At 46.5% G+C, this 13,747-nt stretch overlaps 1 protein-coding gene across 3 annotated transcripts in view; it reads left to right on the forward strand.

Moving 5' to 3' along the window:
• DPP6 (dipeptidyl peptidase like 6) overlaps positions 1 to 13,747 on the forward strand; it is a 1,916,598-nt gene that overhangs the window by 1,799,997 nt on the left and 102,854 nt on the right. For all 3 annotated transcript variants that reach the window (XM_063921873.1, XM_063921871.1, XM_063921872.1), the window contains exon 15: positions 5,013 to 5,060. In XM_063921873.1, the coding sequence (XP_063777943.1) occupies positions 5,013 to 5,060 (48 nt within the window). The remainder of the gene's footprint in view (positions 1 to 5,012; positions 5,061 to 13,747) is intronic.

Below are 13,747 nucleotides of genomic sequence, written 5' to 3' on the forward strand. Positions count from 1 at the left end.
CATCTTTCCTTAAGGGCTAGATTTATAGTACTAAAGCTTCTAAAACAGATGAGTGGAGATGTTGCCCATAGCAACTAATCAGTGTTTAGCTTTACTTTCTCCATTTCATTCTAGAAAATGATAGAAGCTGCTATAGGCAACAGCTCCACTTGTCTGTCTTATAGCCCTTTCATATCTAAGGGGGAGATGTACTAAGCAGTGATAAAAGTGGAGAAGTGAGCCAGTGGAGAGGTTGCCCATGGCAACCAATCAGCATTGACGTAACATTTATAATTTGCATACTATAAAAGCAAACAGAGCAGCTGATTGGATGCCATGGGAAATTTCTCCACTGGCTCACTTCTCCATTTTTATCACTGCTTTGTACATGCCCCCCTAAATCCTGGGTCTGAGCCAAGTTAATGAATATGGTTTCAACCCGTATTACACCTTATGAAACCCCTTTCACAGAGCATGTTGGACCCAGGTTATTACCAGATTGTTGCCTTTCACACTGCACCTGTGTCTTCCCTGCAAATCTGAGAGTCATTAAAAATGTACATTACAGGCTCATGAAGATGACTCATGAGAAAGGAGCACCTTTTACACATAAGTCAAGTAACGGGGGTCCCTCCTTTCACACCGGTATCCGGTCTCTAGGTCGACCACACTTAGGTCGACAATGTCTAGGTCGACCACTATTGGTAGACAGGGTTTCTATGTAGACAGGGTCTCTAGGTCGACATGACAAAAGGTCGGCATGAGTTTTTCACAATTTTTTCTTTTTTCTTTTTTTTTCATACTTAACAATCCATGTGAACTACGATTGGCAATAGTAACCTGCCTGAAGCATGGCGAGTGAAGCGAGCCATGCAAGGAGACACGGTGCGCTAATTGGGGTTCAAGGTCACTGTACGGAGAAAACGACACCCCAAAAAATTAAAAAAACTCATGTCGCTCTTTTGACCTGTTGACCTAAAACATGTCGACCTAGAAACCCTGTCGACCTTGAACCCCTGTCTACCTAGTTACTGTCGACCAGTACTTCCATACCACACCCTTCACACCGCAGCATATCCAGCTCAGACTCGGGAATAACCCTGGTCATGACAAGACGTTTTTAGAGTATACTGTTAAGGGGGGTACTCACGGAGCGATATTCTAAGCAATCTGACTAGATTGCTTAGAATATCGGCATGATCGCTCCGTGTGTAGCCCCCTCGGCGATAGCGATGCGCGGCCCCGCACATCGCTATCGCTGCTGCTAGATTGGCCTGTGCTGAGCGGCAGGAGAGATGTGTGCTGAGCGGTTCGCTCAGCACACATCTCTCCTGCATCGGCCCGTGGGTACTGGGCTTAATTCATGAGATGTGTATACTGTACATATAGCATACCTTGGCACTTTTACTTCTAGAAATTATTAAATGCATTTCCCACCTTCTGACACCTTAAATTCAGCATATAGACTACATTTCGCAATAATTACCAGGTGGGGGCTCTTTCCGGCAACGGCCACCGAACGTGTAGTCAGTAGACCGCGCATACACAGGAGTCCCTATAGATGAGTGAATAGACCACTGATGCGGTCACTATTAGAGCACATTGCAGGGATGGGCTTTGATGTATATATTGATGCATTCGGGCGGTGTTTAATTTCTTAATGCCACAAATAGCTGTAATAAGAAATTACAGTTATCAGGTGTAAAACCTGATAATTGATAAAAATGCTCCTTATACTGAGAGCACGCATTGCCCCATCTGCTGTTGCAGATTCTGCCATTCCAGCCTCATTGAAACACAGTGACAAATATATGTGCCCTAGCTAGGTTTCCAGATGAGATACAGAGACGCTGCTTTGTGTGTGTTAGGTCACAGATCCTTGACTTCTGGTTCTGAAAATCACTTAGAATTCACAAAGGTTTCAATAAAAGACTGAACCATTTCATCAGTCGCTGCTCCTTGTGCCTTTCCGGGAGGAAACGGAGAGTGGCTGTTGCAGAGCGTAAAATGAAATAGAAAATCTCTATAAAAAAAATAAACAATTTTAAGATTAAAAGCAAGATGCATTTTGTTAACTTGACAAAGGGAACGATTTGTAAAGTGAGAACAAACTCACGGGATTGATGAAACATCTACAGGCACTTGGCAATTTATCATGTAACACCTCCAATTATTCTGCATCATAAAATAGGACATGATTCATATGTCTTGAAATATATGTGAAAGAAACGGGAAATTAGTATAATAATCACTTGAGACTAGTCATCAGCAAAAATACTTAAAATTTGTGAGAGGAAGAGAAACAGGGGAGACGTATCAAGCCTTGGAGAGAGATAAAATAGCCCATAGCAGGTAATAAGCATCTGTCATTTTTAAGACTGTGCTAGACACATGACAGGTAAACTGGGTACACACTGTCAATTATTGGACCGATCAGCTGACAATTGAATGACCAGTCCGATAATTGTATAGTTTGCATGCAGGAGCGCTAGCCTATAAACCACTTCAAAAGCTCCTGCGTCGGTCGGATCAGGAGGTTGGGACTCGATGTCCTGCTTGATAATCTAATTTCCCAACCTTCCAATTCCCATTGAAAACATCACGAAACGCGTTAAACATTTCTTACTTTGTACGGGTGCACATCGGACCAATAATAGCTCTGTCGGATGGATGTATTTTAATTGACTGCGCTAGTGAATTGAGCTGCTTTCTTAGAGGTTACTGATTGGATGTTTAAAAGAAAGCGCTGTGAATACTTTTTAAATGGTGATGGTAATAAGTGAGATGGTGTATAAAAATGTGCATGAAAGATTTGTATATATAAGCGGTACCTGTAAAAAAGAAAGGTTTGTTAATGGTAAAATGTTTACACTCCTTTGAGTGAATATGGTGAGGAGGTAGCCCGCAACACTTTATTTTCCTGAGTTAGGTTGTTTCCTACCTTTCCCTATGCTGTTAGGAGAGCTGCTGAGAGCGCTGAAAGCCGCTGTGAGCAGTCTAGAGTCAGCAATCCCTGACTCTAGACTGCCATAGGAGAAGCTAGGGGTATCTCCAGTGTGAAACTAAACACATGGTTCCCACCAAAAGATGATGTAATTTCCACCCGGAAGTTCCGGTTTTTTAATATAAATAAAATCAAATAAACAGAACTTTTAATTCATTTACTCCTCGAAAAAGTGCACCAAATTGCATGAAACGCGTTGGAGAACATTAACACTTCAAGGAGGAAGCCCCTTGCACGGCCTGAACATCGGCCGCAACACGAGCAGCATACACATCTGCTGCACCTAAAGCCGGGATCCACACTACGCTTGCCGCACCAGGAGCCGGGATCTACATCACGCCGGCTCACAGCTCGCAGGACATAGCGGGTCACGTAAGCGCTGGCAGCCCAGGACACAGCAAGACACACAAGTGCTGCCAGCCCCGCTAAACACCAACAGCCGCAGAGGACCATCGCGAGAGCCGCAGTGCTCACAGCGGCTTTCAGCGCTCTCTGCAGCTCTCCTAACAGCATAGGGAAAGGTAGGAAACAACCTAACTCAGGAAAATAAAGTGTTGCGGGCTACCTCCTCACCATATTCACTCAAAGGAGTGTAAACATTTTACCATTAACAAACCTTTCTTTTTTACAGGTACCGCTTATATATACAAATCTTTCATGCACATTTTTATACACCATCTCACTTATTACCATCACCATTTAAAAAGTATTCACAGCGCTTTCTTTTAAACATCCAATAGCTCTGTCGGGTCACAGGCTTATCAGATCTGCAGAATATTACTGCAGGTGTGTACCAGGATTTAGAAACTTTTCCATTTCTGCACTTTATCTCTCTCCAGGGGGTTGATTTACTAAAGCTTCTAAAAATGAAACGTGGTGGTGTTGCCAATAGTAACCAATCAGATTCTAGATACAAAAGATAAATTATAGAATCCTGTTGGTTGTCATGGGCAACACCACCACTTATGGTGGGAGATGTGCTAAGTACTGGGGAGAGATAAGGGGGAGAGGGATAAAGTTCCAGCCAGTCAGCCTCTAACTGCCATGTTACTGAATGTGTTTGACAAATGACAGGAGCTGATTGGTTGATAGTTTATTTCCGTCCACTTTATCTCTCTCCAAGGCTTAGTACATAGACCCCATGTGTTTGAAAAATGACAGTTGGGAGCTGGTTGGTTGGTAGTTTATTTATCTCCACTTTATCACTCTCCCGGGTTTCGTACATCTGCCCCTTAATTTTTAGAAGCTGTAGTAAATCTACCCCCATGGCTTGGTACATCTCCCCCAGAGAGTTACTGAAGGCAGATTTGGTGACAACCAGTGCACACTGTGATACACCCCACACGTAGCCAAAAGGGGTATGGCCTAAATTAAAGGGGCGTGGCCTCAGCAGGAATCTTGGTGACATCACTCAGGGGGCAGCACATTATCCCTGGAGAGTCTGCCCCCAGAGACCAGTGCCTGCAGTGTCAGCTCCTCCTCTATAACAGGAAGTGGGTGCTGCAGGAGAATTTCATGCTGCAGTACCCAGCTCCTGTCACTCTGGATTAGCCGGCATTTTGGTGTCATCCCCTCCGAGAGTGACACCCCTTCCCCTTATGATGCCACTGACTGAGGGGCAAATGTATTAAACCCTGGAGAGTGATAAAATGGAGAAATTGCACACAGCAACTAATCAGCTTCTAGCTATCATCTTTCTAGCACAGTCTATAAAATGGCAGAAGCTGATTGGTCAAAGGTTTGATACACCTCCCCAAGAGAGAGAAAAACAAATTTTTATGTTACATTAAATAATCATCTTTTTGTAGAGGTTAATTAGATGAAACATGGTGATTGTTTTTTCTATAGAACTGGATTAATCATTTAGATCTAAGGGAGTATTTGAAAGTGGTTCAGAGCTACCAGTTTCCCCTTCAGCATTTTGGATTTCATTCTTTTTTTTTTTCCTTTGTGCACAGTACCTTGTATCTTTTATGTGAGACATATATTATGTATTCCATTAATAATCGGTGTTTCTCATTTCTTGTAGCTATTTCCTTAGCACGGAAGACTCCCCTACACGGAGACAGCTATACAGGTAAATGTAATGTGATCTCCTAGACAGTATTGTGATGTCACTGCTGGGCACAATATATTAGGTTGTCTTGTTTTCGCATCCGTTTGTGAACATGATCATATATAAATGTATTCCGTCTCTCAGGCATTGTTGTTGGCTTATTCTGCCTTAAATGTTTTATGTACAAACATGGATAAGGGTTACTTTTCTCTTACGTCCAAGAGGATGATGGGGACTCCGTAAGGACCATGGGGTATAGACGGGCTCCGCAGGAGATATGGGCACTCTAAAGACTTTAGATGGGTGTGCACTGGCTCCTCCCTCTATGCCCCTCCTCCAGACCTCAGTTAGATCATGTGCCCAGAGGAGACTGGATGCACTGCAGGGGAGCTCTACTGAGTTTCTCTGAAAAGACTTTTGTTAGGTTTTTTATTTTCAGGGAGCACTGCTGGCAATAGGCTCCCTGCATCGTGGGACTGAGGGGAGAGAAGCAGACCTACTTAACTGATAGGCTCTGCTTCTTAGGCTACTGGACACCATTAGCTCCAGAGGGTCGGAACACAGGTGTCGTCCTCGCTGTTCGTCCCGGAGCCGCGCCGCCGTCCTCCTCACAGAGCCGGAAGATAGAAGCCAGGTGAGTATAAGAAGAAAGAAGACTTCACAGGCGGCAGAAGACTTCAGATCTTCACTGAGGTACCGCGCAGCGGTAACACTGCGTGCCATTGCTCCCACACTCACACACACAGAAGGCACTGTAAGGGTGCAGGGCGCAGGGGGGGGGGCGCCCTGGGCAGCAATAATAACCTCAAGGGACACTGGCTAGCATGTTAGATACTGCGGAGGCAGTATATTAGAAAACCCCCGCCAATATAAAGAATTTGAGCGGGACCGAAGCCCGCCGTCGAGGGGGCGGAGCTTGATCCTCCAGCACTAACCAGCGCCATTTTCTCCACAGCACGCTGCAGAGAAGCTGCTCCCCGGACTCTCCCCTGCTGAGCAAGTACAGAGGGCAAAAACGAGGGGGGTGGGGGCACATTTAATTGGCGCAGTAAGTGTATTATCTATCTATAAAAGCGCTGTACAGAACTGGGATTTTGTTCCAGTGTCCAGTGGCGCTGGGTGTGTGCTGGCATTCTCTCTCTCTGTCTCTCCAAAGGGCCTTATTGGGGGGCTGTCCCCAGATTTGTATAGCCCAGTGTGTGTGGGGGTGTCAGTACGTGTGTGTCGGCATGTGTGAAGCGGAAGGCTCGTCTAGGGAGGAGGCAGAGCAGATGATTGTGGTGTCTCCGTCGGCACCGCCGACACCTGATTGGTTGGATATGTGGAATGTTTTAAATGCAAATGTGACTTTATTACTTAAAAGATTGGACAAAACAGAGTCCAGGGAAATAGCAGGGAGTCAATCCATGGCTTTGACTGTGGCACAAGGCCCTTCGGGGTCTCATAAACGTCCCCTTTCCCAGGTAGCAGACACTGATACCGACACGGATTCTGACTCCAGTGTCGACTATGATGATGCGAGGTTACACCCACGGGTGGCCAAGAGTATCCATTATATGATTATTGCAATAAAGGATGTTTTACATATCACAGAAGACCCCTCTGTCCCTGACACGAGGATCTGCATGTTTAAGGAAAAGAAACCTGAGGGAGCTGAACGCCTTATTTGAAAAAGCTTGGGAAACTCCAGACAAGAAACTGCAGATTCCCAAGAGAATTATTATGGCATATCCTTTCCCCTCACAGGACAGGTTACGGTGGTAATCCTCACCCACAGTGGACAAGGCTTTGACGCGCTTGTCCAAAAAGGTGGCGCTACCGTCTCCGGACACGGCAGCCCTCAAGGATCCTGCTGATCGCAGACAGGAAACTACCTTAAAATCGATCTATACACATACGGGTGCCTTGCTCAGACCGGCAGTAGCGTCGGCATGGGTGGGTAGCGCAATTGCAGCATGGGCAGATAACTTGTCATCTGACATTGACACCCTAGATAAGGATAGCATTTTATTGACCTTGGGTCACATTAATGATGCAGCGTTGTATATGAGAGAGACTGCGAGAGACATTGGGCTGTTGGGTTCAAGAGCCAATGCCATGGCAATTTCTGCTAGACGGTCCCTGTGGACCCGCCAATGGACGGGTGATGCCGATTCAAAGAGACATATGGAAACTTTACCTTACAAGGATGAGGTTTTATTTGGGGAGGGCCTTGCGGTCCTGGTTTCCACAGCTACCGCGGGTAAGTCTTCTTTTTTGCCTTATGTTCCCCCACAGCAAAAGAAAACACCTCAATATCAGATGCAGTCCTTTCGGTCGCATAAGTCCAGAAGGGGTCGGGGCTCTTCCTTCCTCGCCAGAGGTAAGGGTAGAGGGAAAAGAACGCCTGCTACGGCTAGTTCCCAGGAACAAAAGTCCTCCCCGGCTTCTACAAAATCCATCACATGACGCTGGGGCTCCACTGAGGGAGTCCGCTTCGGTGGGGGCACGTCTTCGACTCTTCAACCAGGTCTTTTTGGTCGGATTTGGATCCTTGGGCGATCAAAATTGTATCCCAAGGATACAAACTGGAATTCGAAGAAGTGCCTCCTCGCCGATTTTTCAAATCGGCTTTGCCAGCTTCTCCCCCAGAGAGGGAAATAGTTTCAGCTGCCATACAAAAGCTGTGTGAACAGCAAGTGATTATCAAAGTTCCCCTTATGCAACAGGGGCAAGGGTACTATTCAACCCTTTTGTGGTCCCGAAGCCGGATGGCTCGGTCAGACCCATTCTGAATCTAAAATCCCTGAACCTGTATTTGAAAAAGTTCAAATTCAAAATGGAATCTCTCCGGGCAGTGATCTCCAGCCTGGAAGGGGGGGATTTTATGGTATCACTAGACATAAAGGATGCATACCTTCATGTCCCCATTTATCCCCCTCATCAGGCGTACCTGAGATTCGCTGTACAGGACTGTCATTACCAGTTTCAGACGTTGCCGTTTGGGCTTTCCACGGCCCCGAGGATTTTCACCAAGGTAATGGCGGAAATGATGGTGCTGTTGCGCAGGCAAGGAGTCACAATTATCCCATACTTGGACGATCTGATAAAAGCGAGATCGAGAGATCAATTGCTGAAAAGCGTGTCACTCTCCCTGAGAGTGCTGCAGCAACACGGCTGGATCCTAAATCTACCAAAGTCGCAGTTGATTCCAACGACTCGGCTATCATTTTTAGGCATGATTCTGGACACGGAAAAAAAGAGGGTTTTTCTCCCAACGGAAAAAGCCCAGGAACTCCAGAACATGGTCAGAGACCTGCTAAAACCAAAAAGAGTGTCAGTTCATCAATGCACTCGAGTACTGGGAAAAATGGTGGCGGCCTACGAGGCCATCCCCTTCGACAGGTTTCATGCGAGGACGTTTCAGTGGGACCTTCTGGACAAGTGATCGGGGTCCCATCTACAAATACATCAGAAAATAAGCCTGTCCTCCAGGGCCAGGGTGTCTCTCCTGTGGTGGCTTCAGAGTGCTCACCTTCTAGAGCAGTGGATCTCAAACTCGGTCCTCAGGACCCCACACAGTTCACGTTTTCCATGTCACCCAGCAAGCTGCACTGTGTATCACCAACTGTCACATTTTAAAAATATACAGGTGACCTGCAAAACATGAACCGTGTGGGGTCCTGAGGACCGAGTTTGAGAACCTGTGTTCTAGAGCATAGGTTCTCAAACTCAGTCCCCAGGACCCCACACAGTGCATGTTTTGCAGGTCTCCTCACAAAATCACAAGTGAAATATTTAGCTCCATCTGTGGACCTTTTACAATGTGTCAGTGAGTAATTAATACACCTGTGCACCTGCTGGGTTACCTGCAAAACATGCACTGTGTGGGGTCCTGAGGACCGAGTTTGAGAACCTCTGTTCTAGAGGGTCGCAGGTTCGGCATTCAAAACTGGGTTCTAGTGACCACGGACACGAGCCTCCGAGGATGGGGAGCAGTCACCCAAGGAAGAAATTTTCAGGGACTATGGTCAAGCCAGGAGGCTTGTCTACACATCAACGTGCTGGAATTAAGGGCCATATACAACGGCCTACGACAAGCGGAGAATCTTCTTCGCGACCTACCCATTCTGATTCAATCAGACAACGTCACAGCAGTGGCTCATGTAAACCGCCAGGGCGGGACAAGGAGCAGAGTGGCAATGACGGAAGCCACCAGGATTCTTCGCGGGGCGGAAAATCACGTAAGCGCTTGGTCAGCAGTCTTCATTCCGGGAGTGGACAACTGGGAAGCAGACTTCCTCAGCAGACACGATCTCCATCCGGGAGAGTGGGGTCTTCATCAAGAAGTTTTTGCAGAGATAACAAGTCGTTGGGGCCTTCCTCAAATAGACATGACGGCATCACGCCTCAACTAGAAGCTTCGGATGTATTGTTCCAGGTCAAGGGATCCTCAGGCAGTAGCGGTGGACGCCCTGGTGACACCATGGGTGTTTCAGTCGGTCTATGTGTTCCCTCCTTTGCCGCTCATCTCAAAAATATTGAGAATCATAAGAAGAAAAAGAGTACAGACAATACTCATTATTCCGGATTGGCCTCGAAAGGCCTAGTATTCAGATCTTCAGGAAATGCTCACAGAAGATCCGTGGCCTCTTCCTCCCAGGGAGGACCTGTTGCAGCAGGGGCCCAGCGTGTTCCAAGACTTACCGCGGTTGAACACCAAATCCTAGCTAGGAAAGGTATTCTGGGGGAAGTCATCCCTACTCTGATAAAAGCTAGGAAGGAGGTGACGGCGAAGCATTATCACCGTATCTGGAGGAGATATGTATCTTGGTGTGAAGCCAAGAATGCTCCTATGGAAGTTTTTCACCTGGGCCGTTTTCTCCACTTTCTACAGACAGGAGTGGATATGGGCCTAAAGTTAGGCTCCATTAAGGTGCAGATTTCGGCCCTATCAATATTCTTTCAGAAGGAAAGAAGGAATTGGCTTCTCTCCCAGAAGTCCAGACTTTTGTAAAAAGAGTGCTGCACATCCAGCCACCTTTTATGCCCCCATGGGACCTTAACGTGGTTTTACATTTCCTTAAATCACACTGGTTTGAACCTCTTCAAACGGTTGATTTAAAATTTCTCACTTGGAAAGTGGTCATGTTGCTGGCCTTGGCATCTGCAAGGCGGGTGTCCGAATTGGCGGCTTTGTCTCACAAGAGCCCCTATCTGATTTTCCATGTGGATCGAGCAGAGTTGAGAACTCGTCCTCAATTTCTACCAAAGGTGGTTTCGTCGTTTCATATGAACCAACCTATTGTGGTGCCTGTGGCTACGAGTGACTTGGAGGATTCCAAGTCCCTTGATGTAGTCAGGGCCTTAAAAATTTATGTAGCCAGGATGGCTTGAGTTCGGAAAACTGAGGCAAAGTTTGTCCTGTATGCGGCCAACAAAGTTGGCGCTCCTGCTACTAAGCAGACTATTGCTCGCTGGATCTGTAACACGATTCAGCAGGCTCATTCTACGGCTGGATTGCCGTTACCTAATTCGGTAAAGGCCCATTCCACTAGGAAGGTGGGCTCTTCTTGGGCGGCTGCCCGAGGCGTATCGGCTTTACAGCTTTGCCGAGCAGCTACTTGGTCGGGTTCAAACACTTTTGCAAAATTCTACACGTTTGATACCCTGGCTGAGGAGGACCTCATGTTTGCTCAATCGGTGCATGCAGAGTCATCCGCACTCTCCCGCCCGGTCTGGAGCTTTGGTATAATCCCCATGGTCCTTACGGAGTCCCCAGCATCCTCTAGGACGTAAGAGAAAATAAGATTTTAAACCTACCGGTAAATCTTTTTCTCCTAGTCCGTAGAGGATGCTGGGTGCCCGTCCCAGTGCGGACTAATTTCTGCAAGGCTTGTATATAGTTGTTGCTTACATAAGGGTTATGTTACAGTTTAGATCAGTCTTTGGCTGATGCTGTTTTGTTCATACTGTTAACTGGTTTCGTATATTCCATGTTGTACGGTGTGGATGGTGTGGGCTGGTATGTATCTTGCCCTTAGATTCACAAAAATCCTTTCCTCGTACTGTCCGTCTCCTCTGGGCACAGTTCTTTAACTGAGGTCTGGAGGAGGGGCATAGAGGGAGGAGCCAGTGCACACCCATCTAAAGTCTTTAGCGTGCCCATGTCTCCTGCGGAGCCCGTCTATACCCCATGGTCCTTACGGAGTCACCAGCATCCTCTACGGACTAGGAGAAAAAGATTTACCGGTAGGTTTAAAATCTTATTTTTACTAGCTTATTGATTTAGGAGCCACGTCTGTGTGGAGCTGCTGGTCTCTGGGGGAGTGGTATGCAAGGTCGACCACACTTAGGTCGACAGTGTCTAGGTCGACCACTATTGGTCGACAGTAAGTATGTCGACATGGTTTCTAGGTCGACAGGGACTCTAGGTCGACATGTACTAGGTCGACATGACAAAAGGTCGACATGAGTTTTTTCACTTTTTTTGGTGTTGTTTTCTCCGTATAGTGACCGGGAACCCCAATTAGTGCACCGCGCAAGGTTACTGTTCCCAATTGTAGTCCACGTGGATTGTAAAGTATTAAAAAGGTAAAAAAATGTAAAAAAAAAGCAAAAAACTCATGTCGACCTTTTGTCATGTCAATCTAGAACATGTCCACCTAGAGTCCCTGTCGACCTAGAAACGATGTTGACCTACTTACTGTCGACCTATAGTGGTTGACCTAGACACTGTTGACCTAAGTGTGGTTGACCTAGAGATCGGATGCCCTCTGACAGAGTGTAATATGTTGTATTATGTACTTCTTGACTTTGCTAACTTATATTGCTTGATCTCTTCAACTATAACTCCAAGCGTGCCCAGCTTGTGCCCTGCTTGCCAGCTTTCATCGAGCTACAGTCAAGTGGCAACAACAGCATGCTGGCTAAGCCACATGTTTCTTACTCAAGGTAGTCACCAATCCACTTATAACACTATCAAGTATTCATTAAAACTCAGCCATGGGATCTACTGAGGAGCATTTGCAGTAAATACAGAATACCCACGTTCACTTTAAAGTGCACCTGTCACCTACAGATGGTAGAGTCAACTATTTAATTGGTTTAACCAATATTTGGGAGAATACATCCTATAAATTACATGCATTTGACATGTCACTAGTTTCTAGTGAACTTATAGACATAAAGAGGATGACCACTATAAATACATATGCCTTCAGCGTTGCTTCTTCATAACAGCCACATTTTACCAACTCCTGTAAATTAGACACCTCCCTAATGGAGCAAATAGGGAGTTTTCCTCCTTTGGTATTTGTCCTTCCTTAGTATCAGCCTTTGGTGCCCCCAGGGCCAATACAGCTTGGGAGGAGTGGATCTGTTGGTGATGATGAAGAGGAATAGATACTGTATGTGATACAGTATATCCAGTCCCGTAATACCTGCACCAGTTCCCAGCTGTAGGTATCATGGGAAGGAAATGGGGACATGTCAAAAAGAGAAGGTGGACAAGCCCTTTAATCTTTACCCTTTATTAGTTAACAAATTATAAGAAATAAGAAGGCAAAATAGAGCAATATGTAGGTTACTAGCTCATAATCATCTCCAGCATGTGTAATATAATTACAGTAGCAGCAAGCTTATCTGACACGGTGATTATTCATAAAAAGGATTCACCCATTGTTTTAGTGAAGGATAATTTTAAAAAGAAATTACCTTGAAATATCAGGACACTGAAGGAGTTAAATAGTGTACTAGATAAAATGCAGTTTTAACAATCACCAATAAGAACACATGCAATAAAATGAATATCGTAAGCTAATTTCAGGCTAGGATCACCATATATCTTTCTCTGATACTGGAATGACGAGAGCGAGCTCAGCTGCTGCTCAGTCATCTTGAAAATATGTAAAGCTAGCTACACAGACACTATACAGTTACTGGGCTGATTTGCCGACAATCGAGTGATTGTCCTGTTTTATTGTACAGTAGTGCGTAGCCATGAGCTTTTTGGCCAAACATAGCTCAAACAGTGCAAAACTGAGCAGAAACACTTGGCTTTGATTATCAAATCAGTCAGCCCTGACAAAATATATAGTCCGAAAGGTCCCTGATATTGGGGGTCATTCCGACCCGATCGCTCGCTGCAGTTTATCGCAGCATAGAGTTCAGGTCAGATCTGCGCATGCGTCGGCGCCACAGTGCGCCGGCGCATGCTGGACGGCCGAAGGCCATTGTTCCCTAGTGATCGCCTCTGCCTGATTGACAGGCAGAGGCGGTCGCTGGGCGGGAGGGGGCTGGATGGCGGCGTCAAGCTGCCGTTTAGGGGGCGTGGTCCGGCCAATGCAGGCGTATCCGGACCTTTGGGGGGGCAGGCCGCGGCAGCTGCGTGACGTCACACGCAGCCGCTGCGACCCGGGCAGTGAAGAGGTTCTCCCGGCCAGCCGCAGGAGCTGCGCTGGCCGGGAATTACTCCACAAATTCATAAGCATCGCCGCTGTGTGATGCTTTTGCATTTCTGCGCGGGGGGGGGGGGGGGGGAGGGGGCGGCACTGACATGTGGGGCGGACTAGATTTGGGTGGGTTATTTTGTTTCTGTGCAGGGTAAATACTGGCCGCTTTATTTTTACACTGCAATTTAGATTTCAGTTTGAACACACCACACCCAAATCTAATTCTCTCTGCACATGTTATATCTGCCCCCCCCTGCAGTGCACATGGGGGGTCAT

This window comes from Pseudophryne corroboree, chromosome 5, assembly GCF_028390025.1.
Source record: "Pseudophryne corroboree isolate aPseCor3 chromosome 5, aPseCor3.hap2, whole genome shotgun sequence".
Classification (NCBI taxonomy): Eukaryota; Metazoa; Chordata; class Amphibia; order Anura; family Myobatrachidae; genus Pseudophryne; species Pseudophryne corroboree.